Raw genomic sequence first — 18,968 nt, 5'->3', positions numbered from 1 at the left:
CTAATTGTATACTTTGTTCTCTGGGCTTTGACTTTTTACAAATCGAATTAAAATCGGAGAAATACCAAAATAAAAATAATCTGAAAACCTATGATCAAACCTAAAAATAAAACTCTTCAACTTACCAAAGTTGACAAGGAGCGGCGAGAATTTTGCACACTATTATTACTATAATGTGATGTAGTAGACGAGGTACGACTTTGCTGTCCAGCAACTGAAGCAGAGCGACGTCGAGGCGGTGGTCTAGGACCATCATCAGTAACAGAACCCTGCATGACTACACCCACTGAACCAGTATTTGATGAACGTCTCGACATTGTAGCAATAAATACTTGTTTTAATCTGAAATTTAAAAATGAAAAATTTAATTAAGATCATCATCACCATCAATGTGAAAAGGTTTGATTTCTATGATAAATGAACTATTGCACTTTTTCTTATTATTTTTCAAATATTAAACAAATCGTATAATTATATACAATCGCACCGATTAAAATTTTTACAAACAATCCCCAAAGATAAAGTTAAATTTTCTATTATGTTGATAATGATAATCTCTATATGTACATATGTATGTAAATATACATACATATGTACTTATTTATATGCCTATATACATATTTATATAGATCATTTATATACACAGCGATTTACAACTCGAATAATTAAACCAAAAACACCGCAAAACATTGCAATTGACTAATTTAGCATCAATTATCAATCACTCTCCTATTTTTTTTTTGCCCCAAATGCTTTAATGACAAATGAAGTTATATTTAAAATACAAAAAAACACAAGAACTTACAATAGATTTTCTTTTGTAAAAATTTTTGAAAGGTTATTTGTTGACCCCGTTTATTTTATAAATTGCCATGCAGCCGGGATAAAAATGCAAACATAATATTAAAACTTTTCCAAATCTATTTTATAATATTATTAGCTTTTAAAAATTAATTTATAGAATTTATATTATTTATTAAATACATTATAGAATATAGTCCATGTAGCAAAAAACCACAATTTATATGTACGAAAAATTATATGTAGGAAAAACAGAAAACAATACAAAAAGTGTATGAAAGGAAAGCAAACAATCACAGCCCTGCGCCGACAAATATTAACGGCGTCGGCGACTGACAACAAATATGTCGGCGGTGGCTTATAATCGGCAGTAAGCCGCCTAAGTTTTCAACTAGGTTTAGATTTTAAATTTTCTACAATTTTAAATATAAACGAAATCCAAAAGATCAGAAAGTGGGATTTTGGAAGCAAATATATTGTTTATAACAATAAAACAGAGCAAGCACAAAACTTGTCTGAGAAATTATGCAGGGATGATCGAGTTTTACGATGATCGGCCTATATTTGACCCTATCCTTCATATAAAACCTCTTGCAGAAATTTTGCATCAAGAAAATGATCAATAACGTAAAAACAAAAATATTTTATTTATTCAGTAATAAAAACAGTCAATATGGGCAAAATAATTTTACACAGCCCTGTCTGTTCTGTAAACCGAGTTCGGTCTCATTAATACTTTTTCTAAAAACTCTTAATTAGAGATTATTTAAGATTATTGCAACGTAATTTTTAATATTTTCGTGACAGGAATCCATTGATAGAGTGTTGTAAGAAACACCAGTATAATTGTTTATATAAAAATAACTACAACTCTAAATATCCAATTTTTTCCTCCTAATTTAACCCTTTTTTAGCATTTTCATTCTTTATAAATAATTCAAAAATTCTACGTCCTAGATTTTTTTAATATTTCTTCTAGATTTATACGGCCAAAATAAAGAAATTTATATAGGTTTTATATAATGAGCTAAATCGTTGTAAACTATTGTAATTAATATAAAAAGCTAACCCAAAAAGAATGTAAGTATACGTAAAACATAAATCATTGCGATCACCAACTTCATAGCGTATACTAGTTCCGAAACAACTTCTTAGAATCTGTTTAAATAATGCCAAAAAACTAAATTATTTTTATCGAAATTGAACTGAATGGAAGAGATCCCTAATTGAATTTCATCGCGGGGAAAGGTTATGTAGGTATATCATGAAAAAATATTTTCGAAAAAAATATAAAGTTAGGTAAGTAGTGAAATGTCCTAGTTTGTTAGATCGGAGGTAGACGGTTTTATTAACACAAGATTCATGTATGGAGGAGCGCAAAAACAAAATAAAAATAAGTAAATCAGAATTTTCTAGATTAACCTGGTGCTCAAAACTTTCTAAAATATTAATTTTGATATAAATACGGGTTTCGATCAATATTGGAATAGACTTTAATTGGTGATTTTGATATGTAATACCATAATATGCACCGCCATAAGAACGAACTTTTTAGGATTAAAATTATTTTGGAATTTTCCAAACAAATTATCTAAAACCTCAGTTTTCATCGTTTATATTAAATTTTAAGTGGTAAATAGAAAATTATCATCATTTTTAATAAAAACATTCTTTTTTTCAAAAGAATCTTAATTGATATCACCTTAATTAATACAGAAAATGACGTACATACATGATACTTTTTACAATGTCTGTTTTTTGTTTACACAGATAATTTAAAACAAAATGCTCTTGATGAACAATTAAACAAAGTATATTAATTACCATATTATAACAGTTGTAGGCTTTATAATATCCGCAGCCAAATTTTAAACACCTTTTGATTAATAATAGCCAGTTTTAAATAATACTTTAAAACCCGCCTAGTACTACATAGAGCCCTTTCTTTCTTTAAATAATAATAATATATTAATTTTGGCCGTTGAGTCATTTATATATTTACAAAAAATTTATAGTATTTTGTATGTGTATGTATGTTGTATATACTATATGTATGTTAAATTCTTAAGCCTCCATAATACACCTGTCCCAAAATGATTCCTTGCTGTCCAATTGCTCACCGTTCCACTATTAAAAATGCACCTTTGGAATTCATGTTCCGCAAAAGTTACGAAATTTGTTTTTCAGTAGGACCACCACAAAGAGTATCGCCACAGCTGCCGTAAATACTTCAATACTTATAATTTTGGAATCTACAATGACATTCAGCATGTTGTTTATGGATTCGCTGCGTAATTCACTATTACAGCAATCACTCATAACGACATGGGCTAATAAGAATTAATGTTAATAATTATTGCAATAATTTAATTTTAAAATAATTTACTTTTAAATTAAAACGGAGGATAGATGGATGTATATTTGTGTTTATTTAATTTTTGTTGTTTTCTTTGTGGCTGATAAATTTTTCTTTTTTACTTTTTCCAAAAAAAACCAAGTCAGCTGATAGTTTGACAAATTGTTGTTGTGAAACTCTAAATAGGGTGTTTCAGAGCATATATTAATAGTTGAACGAACGTTGGGGATGCCAGATTTATTGGGGTTTTCGTGATATTTTTTGTGTAAACATAGAATCCATGTTTTTGTTATAGCGGATTTATTTGATAGCCGATGATGTCCGCTGTATTATTTTATAGCAGAAGACAAAATACTCCTCAAATTAACCCTATAATTTACCAACATATATAAAGTTTACTAATGATAAATCACCGATAAAAATTAGTTAGTGAAGACATATGTGTTTCAATTAAAAATAGGACAAACGGGTTTTCTTAAAAAAATTCCTACGAACCAAGTATAGAAAGTAATCCGAAACATTGGCAGCAAACAAATAAATAGTTGGAGTGGCGGGAGAAGAGATATATTCAGTTTTGTGGGGCGACTTTTGTTGTAATGTTTTTGTGAATTTTGAAAATCGTGGTGAATGAAAAAGTCAGTAAAAATTCTTTTTTGTTTCAATTAAAGAACGTCGTCATATATTTTAATATTTTTTCCATTTTCGAAAATAGAAATAGTGTTATTGCGACTTGTTAACAAAATATCGGATTTTAAAAATTTGAATTTATTACTGAATTTCAGTTTTATCGTTTACAGCAAAAAATCATCTAAATATCGAAAATACATAGTATACATTTCTGAAAATGGAAAAAATTATACGGTTCGCGAATTTTGAGTTATGCTAGACTTGTAGTAAACGATATTTTGACTTTTAAGTATTTTAGTTATTTTACACACCCCTGACTTAGAATCGATATAAAACGATGGTGCATCTTCCATGGTTATGGAAACTATGAGGCTTTTATATTATGTTATTTAAATTATAGTTTATTAATTTATCACTATTCTTTTATAAGTGGTTTTTTATAACATTTAATAAAAATTTATTCATCATTTGCGAACTCGGCAGGGTTCTTGCGTGTCAAGTGATGATGTTGAGCCTCAACCAAATTGAAAATCAAATAACCAACAATGAAAGCTAAAAATTTAAAGAGATTTTTAGTGGTATGAAATTTAAAACTTAATAATTTTATACATACGTGGTGTAACAATGAAAACATTGGAACGGAAACGGCGGAACATGTTTGGTACACCATTTTTAATAGCGCCGGCAAAGGCTCTCTGTTCGAAGGGAGAAATCTTGTAGGTCACAATATTGTGAATCTTGGCAAGGTTGCCGAAATGTTGACCATTCAAGTAAGAGGTAAGACGCATCTTGTTAACGTTATGTTAGCTAAAATTAAAGATATGTTGATGAAAAATTATGTATTGCCATAGAATAAATTGCAAATATTTTTCAATAAAATTAAATTTTTTAACATTTATAAAGGAAAAAATTCACCAGAGGTTATGTAATTGTTTTTGATTGGAGCAAATTTCTTTACTGTTGTCTAAATATAAACAAAATACTATGATTATGAATGATTTTTTGAAGTTTAATTTCTACACACATTTGCAATTTATTTTCATATTTAATAAATTGTATTAATTACCTTCACTTTAAGACTAAAAAAAATTTTTTTTGCTTAAATTGCCACAGACCTCTGTCCACACGTTCCCAACAACGAAATATGTAAAATTTTTTGACACTAATATGCAAATAGTTGTCAAATTTTTTAAGTTAAAATGGAATTATTTTAACAGGGTGTTGCAAAAATACATATTTTGTTATGTGTTGTCAAGTATAACGGTCAATTCTACTTTTAAGTTGGCAACTATATGTTAAATAACTGTCAAATTTGTTTGTTTACATATTAAAATGTGCGCAAAAATACGGGTTGTGTTTAAAATAAAGAAAATTAAATAGAAAAAATTATAAAAGTTTTATGATTATGGGTTAAATATATATAAGAAATTATAAAAATAAATTTAATGCAATTGTTAAAGTGTAAAGAAATTTTGTGTTTTACGAAAGAAAACAAAAAGTTGTGTTTGTTTAAAAAAAAGTTAAAATAAGTATAAAACGCATTAAAACTGTTATAATAAAGTTGTAAATAGCATGGAAATTTAATAAATTTAAAGTTTTATATTATAAATAAAGGAATCCATAAACATCTAAATTGGTAAATAACTACTAAAGTGACTATATGATCACTAATGCCTCGATATTTTTTAAACAATTTTCTTTTTAAAGTTTATTTCATATTGAGAAGAAAACATGTTGCATGTTGTGTTAGTTATAAGTTTATTCTTTGTTGATACTGTTGCACTTGTAACAGTTTGATTGTGGCCAATAGAAACCACTTTCGCTTGTAACATCTATTGCTGGATTGAACATCTTTTGTCAAATATGACTCGTCATCAGAATGTAATGTTGTTGTAACAGGTTGGTTGTAACTAGATGTTCTGTCCCTGAGTAAAAAAACTTTCGCTTGATAAAGCTGTTGCTGAGCTGATAAACTTTGGCCAATTGAGAATCGGGTCGTTCCGGGGCGGAGATCCAATTGTCGTGGGAATGGACAGAACATAATTGATACTGTTGGTCAATATTTCTTCCGCACCTATTAATATTGTTGAGAAAACAGGTGCTATCAGTATCTCCAGTAAGCCGGGACTATGATCTAATGGTGTTTAGTGTATTCTTAACCATTAATTGGAATGATTTGACCTGGTGCCATATCACAGATGCCCCTAGTGCAAATCTTTGGACTTCCAGTTTCACTTATTAAAGAAATCCCTTAGAGGTGCACGTAGTGGCTATGGTTTTAACACAAATTCTATGGAATTGAATGTTGGTTAAGTTCGTTGTTGCTCAAAAAGTTAACATATACCCACAGAGGATTGATCGTGGTATTGGGAATGGTGTTAAATGAATAGAATAGTAATTGAGTCAAGAGTAAATGGACTTAGCCGTACTTATAAACTTGTGTTGCCAATTCAACAGAGGCTGAACACGGTGATGTTTTTGCATATCGGCAGATGCACAATGGGGCAGCAATGGTCAGAAATTACATATTGGCCAGTGGAATCATGTAATGATGGATACATATTCCACTAAAAATTCAATGTTGTATTAAAAATTAATTTTTCTATATTTATGTGTTAAAATTTATTTATTTTGAATATGTTTTTAATTAAAAATGAAATTGAGAGCTTAAACTAATGCTTTAAAAATTAATTGTAAAAGAGATGATATAAATAAATATGGAATACTTCATATTTATGCAATAAATTTTTCCATGAATTTTTTTTGTAACATAATTAATTAATAACATTTCTTAAAAACATGAGATAGCATTTTTTACAGTTTAACGCAAAATGTTGTTAACAACAAAATGAATATCTTAAGTCCCTAGTATTCCAATTAACTGTTAGAAATAGCTAGAAATATCTTAAATACTATAAAATTTTAATAATTTTCTTATTAATTGTATTGTTTTTGGTCTGTTTTCTTTACAGGAATTGTTTAACAAATTTAACGGAATACCAGGTAAGTTTTGTTAAGTACTTAATATAAGAAAAAAAAACAAAATACCAATATCGGGAGTGCGTAATGATATATAAAAATGTATAACTTTTTTTAAAAACAATATACAAATGTCCAATATAAAGCATTGAAGGCAAGAAACATGATAGGAAACAAAAAACGTGATCGTCTATCAATCCACATGGCAATTTCCTGTGGTGTCATGGAGGTGAATGTTGTATTTTCGCCATTTTTATTATTAGCATCTTTATTATCCATGTTTATAACATGATCGGCACTATTTTGATTACTCGATATTGAGACGTTATCGACACATTGCGTGGTTATTATTGGTAGATTCTGTAAGAAAAAAAAAAAAAAAAAAAAAATAAAACAAAATTAAATAATAATAATAAGTATGAAATTATAGTCTAGCGAGGCCGACCATATAATACCCTACACCTTTGACAAAAATATAATGTGATTTAGTTGCCATAATAAAGCATTTAAGTTGAATTGTATCTTGCCTCATATATAAATACTTAAGCCGTTTATTGGTAAATAAAATTGTGGACATTAAAGTGAAATTTTGATGGGGGCTTTTCATAGGGGCTAGGGTCATATGAGGACCTATTATTATAGAATTCGTAAGGATCATCTAGTCTTGTATAGAACTTGGTTTTTGCAGCTTTTTGTCGAGATATGAGTATATTAAACATAATTATGAACTTAAAAACTCTATTCAGCGGGTTCAGATGTATGGGGCTAGGTGAAATAATAGACCGATGTTAACCGTTATCAATAGACTTATTGTTGTTGTAACAACTCGACTGTGGCTGATAGTTCTTTCCTGGGGAAAAATCTTTCGGTTGATACAGCTGTCGCTGGGTTGACAATCTTTGGCCGAGTATGACTCGGGTCGTTCCGGAGCGAATATCCAATTGTCGTGGAAACGTATCAATAGACTTCGTCTATTGTGCCAAATTTCATTGAATTATCTCTAAAATTGCGATCTGTAGTTTGATTGCAAGGTTTACATGGACGGACGGACATACAGACAGATGGACGGACGGACTGACGGACATAGCTAAATCGACTTATAAAATGATTCTGAGCCCATTGGTATACTTTAAGGTGGGTTACAAACATCAGCACAAACCCAATATACCCTCCCCACTAAAGTGGTGTAGGGTATAATAACAGATATCTATGTATAAATCTTATATACTTACATGCACCGTTAAGTAATTATTGAAACCTGGATTAACATTGCCATTCATAACACTCTCCGTACTGGAGACTATATTATCTAAACTAGAGCAAGATCTGGTTCTCGATTGATTATTAAGGCCCAATTCACGACGAGCCGGACGTGGGGTTAAAGTCGATTTTAAAATATATTTACTATTGACTTTTTTAAGTTCAATATTTTCTTTACGTCTCCATATGGTATTGACAAAGGCAAATTCCACCAAGCTGCCGAAAATGAAGAATGTACAGCCCAAAAACCAAACTTCAGATACTTTAATATAGCTAACCTTAGGTAAAGTTTTACTTTGGGAAGATGATAAAGTAATAAACGACAACATAGTGCTGGTGCCTGAAACATAATCAACGGAATTATAAGAGCTTAGCAAATGGTATAATATCTCAAGTACTTACCCAACATAATACGCGGTGGTGAGGCATCAGCTTGTAACCAAAATGATACCCAGGAAATGGCTACAATCATCATGGAGGGCAAGAAATAGTCCATAAGATAAAAACCTATTTCACGATTAAGATTTACGGTAAAACTCAACGAACTGTAATTGCCAACTATATTAAAAACAATACATTAGTGCATACTAAATTATTAAAATAACTTGCAAAAAGTACTTACTGAAAGCACCATGTCTGAAATGCACCTCATTTGAGTTAACCACCGTTTCATTATACCAATAGTGTTGCATATTATATTCCGTTAAACGCATATCAGGATCAAAAGATATGGGCGTCTTTTCTTCCCATTCTAACACCAATTCTGTGGTATTATACATCCCTGAAAACATATTTTTCTCTTTATAACAAAATATCTTTAGATAACTTCCTTAGATTACTTACAACTTTCGAGCACTGTGGAACAATATTGTTCATCGAATGGAAACTTTTTAAAGTTCATCCAACAATATAGAGTCGCCTGTAAACGTGTCGAAATAATTACTTGACCTTCGGGTGATATTGAGGTTAGAACATCTTTTTCGTCTGTACCCAATATACTAGATTCACGTTCGTTGGCAAAGAATATATGTGGCAGCCAGAGGCGTTCACTTAAATGTTTTTGTCCCAATATATTTTCCTTACGATTAGGGGCATAATTCGTGTAGGCTAAACGTTTGTCAATAAAACGTAACTGTAGTAAAGCATGCATTTTAAATTGCAACAAATCAGAATTAAGATTCTGCATGTAATAGATATAAATTCGAGCCTTTACGGTAATCGGTAGACGTTCTCCATTACCTGTACTATATTCTAGAAAAAAAAGCGAAATGTTGCAATAAAATATAATTTAATTAATTGTTATTAATTGCGTACGTATGGGTCTTTCTAGACGATCATATCTGCAGACATGCGTTAGTCTTTGTATTAATTGAGATTGCTGCAATGTATTGGCATTTTCGAGTGACGGACACTCTTCATCGTCTGTGCTGGCTAACGCTCTGAAAAGATAAGAGAAATTTATTTTATAAAAACAAATAAAATTCAGAATATTACGATTAATTAATCAAATTTTTCAATGAAACATTTTTTCAAGTAAAAGATCACTGTTCTTGATACAAAAATTTTTCAAGTGAATGATCACAATCTGAATTTTCAATCAAAAAAATTTAATCAAGTTAAATATTGTTCATCAAAATTTTGTCAAGATCAATATTTTTAGTAGAATTTTTTTATATTAACGATCACTCTGCAAATTATATCAAAGACGAATTATAATAATCTGAGTTAAAGATCAATGATCAAAAAGCATTGTTTTTCAAAGTAAAAGATTATCAAAATAAAATATTTTATAAGGTGATCGTGATCACTTTTTATAGAAAATTATGTTAACTAAAAATAAATAAAAAATATAATAAGGAGAGAATCACTAATCTGAATTTTCTAAAGAAAATTTTATAAAAAAATCTACATTATTGATAAATAATTTTAACAAGTGAAAGATCACTAATCTAAATTTTATATAGATAATTTAATCAAGTCATAGATAGCTTATAATGTTCTATAGAAAATGTTGTACATAAAAGATCACTTATGAAAATTTTCTGTATAGAATGTAATCAAGTAAATGATCATTAATGAGAAATCAAGTTGATGATTAAAATGTTCAATAAAAAATTTAATCAAATAAAAGATCACTGATGAAAATTTAATTAAATAAAAGAAATCTGAAGTTAATATAGAAAATGTGAATGATCACTTAGAAAATAACAAATTATTGTAGTAATTTTTTTAATTAAAATATTTCTGATCGAATTATTCAATACAAAATTTAATCAGAAAAAGTATGACTGATCAAAAGTTTCTATAGATAATTTTATTAAGTAAACGATCGCTAAACAATTTTTTTTTTAGAAAATAACGAAACAAAGTTTAAAGAACAAAATTTTATACAAACATTTATGCCAAAAAAATATCACCGATCAAATTGTTCTGTAAAAAATAGATCTGAGATTAGGAGAGAAAATCAGGTGAAAAGATCACAGATCAATATTTTTATATAATTTTATTTAGTGAAAGATCATAGAAAATTTTAACGTGCGATAGAAAATTAACCTATATAGAACATTTAATCAAATAAAAAGTACTGATCGACATTTAATAAAATATTATAGATTTAAAAACAAATCTCAGTTACAAGTGAAAGATCAATTATCAAAATATGAAATTTCGTTAAGAAAATGATTACAGAGCGAAGATTTTCATAGAAAAATGGATGATGTTAATAATATCTATGCTAATTTTTCAAAAGGAATTTTTATTAAATTAAACATCACTGATCAAAATATAATTAAGTTTCATAAAGCTAGAGATAATTATGAAAATTTTCTACAAATTTATTATCAGATTAAAAATCATTAATCAATGTTGTTTAGCAAAAAATTTCATCAACTGAAGGATCATGGATTAACATTTTTTAAAATTAAAGATCAGTGATCAAAGTTGGTTGGTTTATGTGTTAGTTCACTGCACGCGAACTGTTATGTAAAGTTTAAGAAATTCCGTTTTGAACGGACCACTCCACTCGCTAGATGTAGTATTAATATTTTAAGCTTAGACCCAGATATCTTAAAAATGTTCGATTTGAAGTAATTGCGAAATAAGCGGTTTCTTTCTGCACCCAGGGCAGGGAATTCTCAGGGGAAATGGAAGATCGTTTCTTTCTTTTCTCTGTCTTTGCAACTGCGACAGTGCTCGTTATAGGGGATTTCAAGCCGACTTGCATGTTTGCCTGTGTCCTGTTATTACTGATATTAGCCTCGATATATCCCGCCTACTTCGGTTTAAAAGGGTCTTGTACGTTTATCATTGAAGGAGAGCCACAATATCTTGGCCCCTTTTATGTGTGTCTATGCTATTGCAACTATTTACAGCCATTTGAAGAAGAATCTGAGGATAATGCTTTTGTTAAAACCTAATGGAGTTGCTACTCCACAGAGTTGGAAATATAAAGAACTGATCCCGTTCTAGCTCATCTGGCTGTTCATTATCAAAGTAGTCTCTATGCGCGGGGACCGAAACAAGGGTAATGTCAGACAGGCGACCCAGCCTTGCTTGTTTGGTTTCTTAACGTGGTAGCTCACTACACGCGAACTGTATGGAATCTGAAGAATCAGGATAGATATAAAATAATTACCAAGTAAACGGTTTCTCTCTGCAATCAGGGCAGGGAATTCACAGAGAGGATGAAAGATGGTTTCTTCCTTTTCCCTGTCAACAGGTTGACATTAACGCAAATATTAAAGCCTGAGAGACACAACAATTTTTGGGAAGACAGGACAAGAAGACATACTTATCCCAGCTTCTTTTTTGATCAAAGTGATCGAAGATTATGCTTAAATTGTTGTTTAAATATATTTCTCAATCTGTTTTAGTTTTTGATGATAGAGTTAAATCGATGTTAACTTTCTTTTAAAGCCCACAGTATATGAAACACCTAAATATTAAATTTAGTCATTTCTGAAAAAAAATAGTTTTCTTAATTTTTTTTAAATTATTCATTTATTTAGTGGCGATTATTTTCAAAATTCGAATAATCACACGTAATATTTGCTACACTTGTTCTTTGCTGACTGCAGATGCGAACAAAAACATTTTGTATTTGTTTTAAATATTATTTAAACAAATTGCTGGTTGCTGACTACTTCCAACAGGCACAAATAAAACAAAATAACGTCTGTTTTTTTTTCTTCTTTTTAATAACTTTTTTTTGTCAAAGCTTGAAAATATAAATAAATTTAACTACAGTTGGAAAATCGAGCTATTTAGGACGACTTAAATATACTCTACTTTATAATGAAAAACATAATGTCTTTTAGTTGTATAATAATAAATAAATATTTTATAACAATTTAGTTTCAGTCATAAAACAAAATGTTGTTACGGTAATTGAGAGATGTTTACAGATGAGCTTTAAAATGATCTGTTTTGCATTCTCAAGATCGTCGTCATGCATGTCTGAGACTATGTTTTGTAAAATTAAATTTCAATAAATAAAGTTATTTAATTATATGCAAATATTATATATTCATATTTGTTTGTCTTTACAAATAACTTTTTTTTTGTGACGACGATCATTTAATTAATAACGTTATATTTTTAAAAAATATGTTTTTATAACAGTAAATTAGGTTGGCTCCTATTATAAAGAGTTGCCAGCCAAAAAAAAAATTATATTTATTTCAAAACATTAATATTGTTATTCTAACAGATTTCATTTCCTTGTTTCCTTAGAATAAAACGTGACTTACACGATGCTAATTCGTGATCGTCATCGATTAGACTTACTTTTAGCTACCACTGCTGTGGTAGCTCTTTTAAATAACTGAACAACTGTTTCAATTTTTAAAAAACAACACACAACTCTATTGAACTTTATTTAAATATAAAATAAATATTTGTTATAAAATTGCTATAAATGTATATGTCTGTGCGACTGTAATAAATGTTTCCTTTCTTTTTTTCATTATTATTTTAATTAATTTTTTTGTACTTTTTTATTACTATTTATTTTCTTAAATAATGCATATCAACGTAATAGAATTTTCTAATTAAAAAGAAAATAAAATTAATTTTAATAATAAAAAGAAGTTTTTTTTGTAAAATATTTACTTCAACTAAAAAAAAAAAATCCCCAAAAATTTCAAAACTGTTGATTTTTGTTCAATTAATATGATAAAGAAATCGTTACATCTTTCGAAATCATATCAATATTTTTTCGCTAGTATAATGAAATGATTCAATTGTTGTTTCATCAAAAATATATAAATATAACTTACATAATTGTTTTAATGGGCCCCTTATCTCAAGCTCCGGTAAATATTCTACTGGTTAGAATCATTTTTTTATGCAAACGGAAATTATTCTAATTGAAAATTGTGGATAAATAAAATACACTAGTATTTGTTAATATCAGTGAAAACGCACTTTTTATTAATCATAACTGAGGTCGTTACCATTGTCTTGAATTCTACAAATATTTGTCAATTAAAATGAGGACCTATCTGACCCATTCTCCTTTAAGTTGAAAGCAAAGCTAGATATTTATAATGACATGGTTTTAAAGCAGGCTGAGAGTAACTAAATGATAAAGTTTGTCTGAGTGCTAGATATCATAAGAGTGCACTTGCTAGTTTCTGATTTTTTGTTAAAAATTTTGAATAGAAAAATAGGTGCTTGGGCCATATCAATATATTAGTCAGTTGACTTACCAACATACTTGAAAATGTTAATTAAATAGTCTAATCAATGGACTAGATAATACACTATTCAATAGTCTATTCAATAGATAGTCCACAGACTAGTCTCTAGGCCAGGTCCATAAACTGGATCTGCTCTTGATATTTTCAACGGCGTTTCAGTATCAATTCTGTTAGGTTTTATCAAGAGTTGTGTTCTAAAATTGTTTCTTCAAAAGGCTAAACATAGATGGAATAATCCAGTCAAGTCATTGTGGCTCTCCTTCAAAGAGAAACCCACAAGACACCTTTTAAACCTAAATAGTCAGGTCATATCGAGGCAGATAGCAGTAATAAATGGGTGATAGTCTGACATGCAAGCCGGCTAAGGTTCACCTTCAATGATCACTGCCGCAGTTGCAAAGACAAGGAAAAGGAAAAAAGGTATTCCATCTTTACTGTGAATGCCTGGTTCTGGCCATAAAGAGAAACTGATTCCTTGGTAGTTACTTTATATACTACCTAAATCTAAGCTTAATAATATAATCAGATCAATCAGCCAAAACGACAACAAAACCAAATCTCTTTTGGTGTAAAGGTAATGCTCTCTATTTGCTAAGTCCAAAATAATTCTATTTATTTGAAGCGCAGCCATGGGCCACATGTTTTTAAAAAAAATTGTCTTTATCGAACGAAATTAGTTTTATTTGCTCTTGGCGAGGAATCGTTTTTTCTCCTAGAAAGATGGGAAAAGGTCATAGCTAACAAAGGCCAATATTTTGAATAAATTTATATTGAAAGCAAAACAAAATAACCATTAATAAATTATATATATGATGAGAAAAAGCCCTGATTTAACAGGAAGTTCAGAGAGTTGATTGAAAAATATACGATCTTTATTATTTTAGTTGACTTTGTTGCATTTTAAACATTGTATGGTAGAGAACAAGAGGCGAGGGCTTTATGCATAACTCTTTCAACCAAAGAGTGAGCCAGAGATGATCCACCGATCCTACTTGGCTTTGATGGACAAAGCATTCATTCATTCGATACATTCAAGAGTAAACATTCGATATATTAATTTGCAATAAGTCTAAGATGAGGGAGAGGAATGACGATAAAGGATATTCAAAGAGTGACAAAAGTTTTTCTTGTATGACTGAAATTTTGAAATTATTGAAATTTATGCCGTAATCTCACGATTTACAAAGGATTGTAATTTCATTTAAAAATATATTTTATGTTTTAGATATCTCGAAATTAATTGTAAATGTTGTCAGAAAATGTCTAACAATCGTGTCAACTTGTTTTCATGTTCAACAATTTTTCTTGTAACATTGTCAAAAATGCCGTCAACAAAAATTTTAAGTTCAAACGACTGTTAAAGCTGTAATAAACACTAATCGTCCGATCTTACAACGTTGACAGAAAAATGTTCACAAATTGTTTAAAGCTGTGTTAGATGGTTGTTAGATTTTACAATGTTGCTAGAATAATGTATAGAAAATATCTTTCATCCTAGTCAATTTGCAATTTTTGTCTTGCAGCATTGGTACAACTTTTCAAAACCAAAACAATTTGTAAACATTTTTCTGCCAACGTTGTAAGATCTGACAAACCGTGTGTATTACAGCTTTAATAGTCGTTTGAACTTAAAATTTTTGTTTTAAAATGTAAACATTTTTCTGCCAACGTTGTAAGATCTGACAAACCGTGTATATTACAGCTTTAACAAACGTTTCAACTTAAATTTTTTGTTTTGAAATGTTGACAGCATTTCTGACAATGTTGCATAAAGAATTGTTGAACATGAAAACAAGTTGACACGATTGTTAGATATTTTCTGACAACAATGTAAGAAATATAGCTTTAGCGACAATTACTTGCATTTTTTTTGTACACATACAACTAAGTAGCAGTCTATTAGTATATAATAGATACTGGCCAGGGTTATAGACATCAATTGGAAAAATTATTTAACCAACATCTTGCAAATGGTTTGTTTTTGTTTTATATTTATAAAAAAAAAAAAAAACAACATTATTTATGATAAGAAATAAAAAGTCTTTTATTTTGTTATGTGTGTTGTATTCGAAGAAAACTTTTTTTCTTTGTTGTATGACTAACATTGGGAGTTTGTAGATAAATATAAATATATAATAAATATATACTATAACTATTTATATATCTCTAGAACTAAAGACATATTGTTACAGTTTCTTTTATATTATTGAACATCTTTACGAGTTACTTACGTTGTATTTATTTGTGTGACAATTAGTACCAAGGTTATTAATAGTACTTTTGTAAAAATTTGAAAATATATATTTGTCATAGTGTTATTGAGATTTTGAGAAATTATTGTTATAAATTATTTAATTATTTTTTTGATTTTTTTTTGCTATTGGCTACAAGGGGATAAAGCCAAATTATTAGATTTATTTTTTCAAAAAAACTTCCCCTTAAATTTTACTAATTTTCAAACATGTATTTTTTTTTGTTTTATTTTAAACGTTTCTTTTCTAATTTAGTTTGCAGTAATATCTGTGAACGCGAGAACCGAGTTATCTTAAATTAATAATTTTTGTTGTCGTTGTTATTTTATAATTATTTTTTAAAATTCTTATTCTTAACGTATTTTAAAGATTGTTCGCGTTAATTGTTGGCCACAGCAATACTTTTTTAAAACTAAAAGTTCTTTTGGCGTATTATATCATTTTTATTGTTTTAAGATACTGATAACATGCAAACGATTTCGTTAAAAAAAACGTAACTAAAACAATACTCTGGGGCTGTTTGTTAAAGTATTATTTTTTTGTATACGTATGGGCTGGATGTGGTGGTGGAGGAGCTATTGCTCTTATTCGTTTTTGTTTTATTTTTTTTGTTTATTTTCTCTACTTTATTATTGTCACCGATTGTCACAGCAATGATCGTTATACACACAACCCCCATTCAAAAACCTTATGAATATGGACCTAAAGTAGAAATTTCATCTTCGTTTAGTACGAACCTTTGCAAATGGTACGTAAGTTAACGAAAATACACACAGACATACTTACATACTTATACATAAGTATGTTCTCAGTGAGTATTTGTATTATTACGTACGAAAGTGTATGTTTTGAACAAATATTTAATTGAATTGGCAATAAGAAAATATTGGCTAATTAAAAGAATAATATAATGATACAGATCCCATAGACAAGATCATTTTATTTTTAAGTTTATACACGTGTGCGTGTGATAAATAAGGAACAAATAAGATCTTTAAATAGAGAGCGACTGTTGTGACAAAATTGTTTTTGTTTATTTGCGCTATGCAGTTCCGTGTAAAGAAGTATTCTTAAACTCCTTAACAAAATTACTGAACCAATTTGTCAATTACCTTTATCGACAGACCAATTTACATCATTAATGTTGTAACACAACAAAGCTAAACTAACTACAACCTCAAAATCATTTAACCTCGTTTATTTTATCTTTAAAGAGTACCGAGAACTAGCCACATAACTAGTTCGTAGGTGTTAAACTTCTTCATCTTTTAAAAGTCACGTGAATAATTTGTCCCAAATTTCCCATAGGGATTTTTTGTAAGAACATAGTCCACACTCTACTTAAAAATAACTTTAATCTAAATTGCAAAATAAACAAAAAAGAATTTTAGAAAATTTATTATGAAACAAGAATTTAGTCAGAAGATTGTTTACAAATACTAAAAAAAAAAAAATAATCAAAATTTTATGATGATACTAAAAAGCTTTAGGTAGTTTTTAAGAGATATATAATATTTTAAAAACCGACGTATGTTTAATACTTAAAATTTTTACTGCTATTCGAGGTCATACCTTTTTAGAATGTAGTTTAATGTAGGCTTGATAATTAGTGCAAATTTATGTGGAAAGTGTGAGCGGAGTTTCCTGAACTGTGCTAATATTTAAAACAAGTTTTTGTCAGTATTTTGAGAACGACTATACGCGCTATGTGACAAGTCTCACGTTGTCTATATACCGACTAGAATGATTCAGTTCGAACCGAATGTACGCGATTTATTTTGGAATTATATTTTGAACTTTAGACAAACTTTTGTTTCATCGAAATGGTTGATAATTTTAAACAGTTAATCAAACAGCTGATCTTTAATGCATTTATGCATTTTAATTCGATTTTTATTGACTATGTTGAATATCCCAAGATCGAGAAGGCATACTTTTAACTTCGTCTACTAATGCCGAACAAGAATTGTATGCATTAAGTTTTATCTTATCTTACAGTGCTTGGTCAGAAATGCTTTTCCAACTTTGTAAGATCTGACTTCCATAAATCTTGTTTACGAGGACCTATAACTTTACTGCAAGATGTTGGAGGCAGACGATTTTTAAGAAAATCTTCCAGGTTTTATAGTTCCAGAAGTATTTTTTATCACTCATAAAATTTAAGTTTTTCTAACCATATGTTAGGTAATACGGTTTAAGATGCAATGATCTTCTCAGGGTATGAGTTAATATTTTTTTTTGGTTACAAGAACAATGAATTCAAAATTGCGTCGTGGTAGTCTCTGTCTAAGAGAGAATAAATTGTCGTATATGAATCAACCGGAAGATCTTAAGAAGTTAAACTGTTTTCGATATTCTACAGATCGGAAGAACCGGCAAGAATTGTGATTGATTGAAAATCCCAAACAAATTTAAAAATTTTTTTGTTGCTTTCGATTTAAAGTAAGAAAGTACAGGTTATAGGAACCAAATACAATTTCAATTAATAGTTACAACCGTCCAATACATTGTAACTTGTATGTGGATGGTCAGTGCTGGCCAGTAAAATAATATTTTAAAAGAAAGTTAAATTAACCAAAACGTGCTGGTCACTTAAAGATATCCTTGACTCCCGGCTACACATCTATCTATTTATTTTAACATACTCTTGGCCTAGAAGGTAATCAATCGTCACTCTTTGGATTACAAAGAGGGAGTCAGAAAGCTAGTCCAAGACTTGTTAATGAAAAGTTTCTCTTAAGTTTTCTCATTAAGTGTCTACTCTCTAGGTTTCTTGAGAACTTGAAACTAATACCACCAAATAGGTGTTGGAAGAGACTGCATTTTGCTGATGCATTTGTCCTAGAAGGAAGTCAATCGTCACTCTTAAGATTACAAAGAGATAGTCAGAAAGACAGCCCAATGGAGTCAATACATGATAATGAACAGTTTCTTTTAGGTGTTCTTTTTAAGTGTGGGTAGAAAACTGATAACTTTTTCCGTTGTGTACGTAAC

At 29.2% G+C, this 18,968-nt stretch overlaps 4 protein-coding genes across 8 annotated transcripts in view; all 4 read right to left on the bottom strand.

Annotated features, from left to right (window-relative positions):
- Nucleotides 1-18,339, bottom strand: part of LOC111676809 (E3 ubiquitin-protein ligase Nedd-4) — a 30,051-nt gene extending 11,712 nt beyond the window's left edge. For 2 of the 5 annotated variants that reach the window (XM_023437791.2, XM_046950933.1), the window contains exons 1-2: nt 806-1,040; nt 126-342 (exon numbers count right to left, since the gene is read on the bottom strand). In XM_023437791.2, coding sequence (XP_023293559.1) covers nt 126-317 — 192 coding nt within the window. In that variant the 5' untranslated portion in view covers nt 318-342; nt 806-1,040. Of the gene's footprint in view, nt 1-125; nt 356-805; nt 1,042-18,334 lie in introns of those variants that run through there. The other 3 variants (XM_046950932.1, XM_046950934.1, XM_023437790.2) reach the window with 3 other exon arrangements.
- On the bottom strand, nt 2,774-3,345 carry LOC111676838. The gene is made up of 2 exons (XM_023437825.2): nt 3,188-3,345; nt 2,774-3,131 (listed from the first exon to the last, which is right to left on the bottom strand). Exon 2 carries the CDS (start codon nt 3,118-3,120, stop codon nt 2,953-2,955), a length of 168 nt encoding a protein of 55 aa, XP_023293593.1. The 5' UTR covers nt 3,121-3,131; nt 3,188-3,345; the 3' UTR covers nt 2,774-2,952.
- Nucleotides 4,165-4,974, bottom strand: LOC111676831 (cytochrome b-c1 complex subunit 8). The gene is made up of 3 exons (XM_023437818.2): nt 4,851-4,974; nt 4,398-4,591; nt 4,165-4,336 (listed from the first exon to the last, which is right to left on the bottom strand). The coding sequence occupies exons 2-3, from the start codon at nt 4,570-4,572 to the stop codon at nt 4,242-4,244; spliced, it is 270 nt and encodes an 89-aa protein (XP_023293586.1). The 5' UTR covers nt 4,573-4,591; nt 4,851-4,974; the 3' UTR covers nt 4,165-4,241.
- LOC111676822 (pH-sensitive chloride channel 2) lies at nt 6,838-16,580 on the bottom strand. The gene is made up of 7 exons (XM_023437808.2): nt 15,954-16,580; nt 9,338-9,462; nt 8,867-9,274; nt 8,646-8,804; nt 8,426-8,581; nt 7,996-8,363; nt 6,838-7,123 (listed from the first exon to the last, which is right to left on the bottom strand). Exons 1-7 carry the CDS (start codon nt 16,031-16,033, stop codon nt 6,878-6,880), a joined length of 1,542 nt encoding a protein of 513 aa, XP_023293576.1. The 5' UTR covers nt 16,034-16,580; the 3' UTR covers nt 6,838-6,877.
- Nucleotides 18,340-18,968: the final 629 nt, after the last annotated feature.

This window comes from Lucilia cuprina, chromosome 5 (genome assembly GCF_022045245.1).
Source record: "Lucilia cuprina isolate Lc7/37 chromosome 5, ASM2204524v1, whole genome shotgun sequence".
Taxonomy (NCBI): domain Eukaryota; kingdom Metazoa; phylum Arthropoda; class Insecta; order Diptera; family Calliphoridae; genus Lucilia; species Lucilia cuprina.
The sequence above is the reverse complement of the archived record's forward strand: the minus strand, read 5'-3'. Positions and strand labels throughout refer to the sequence as shown.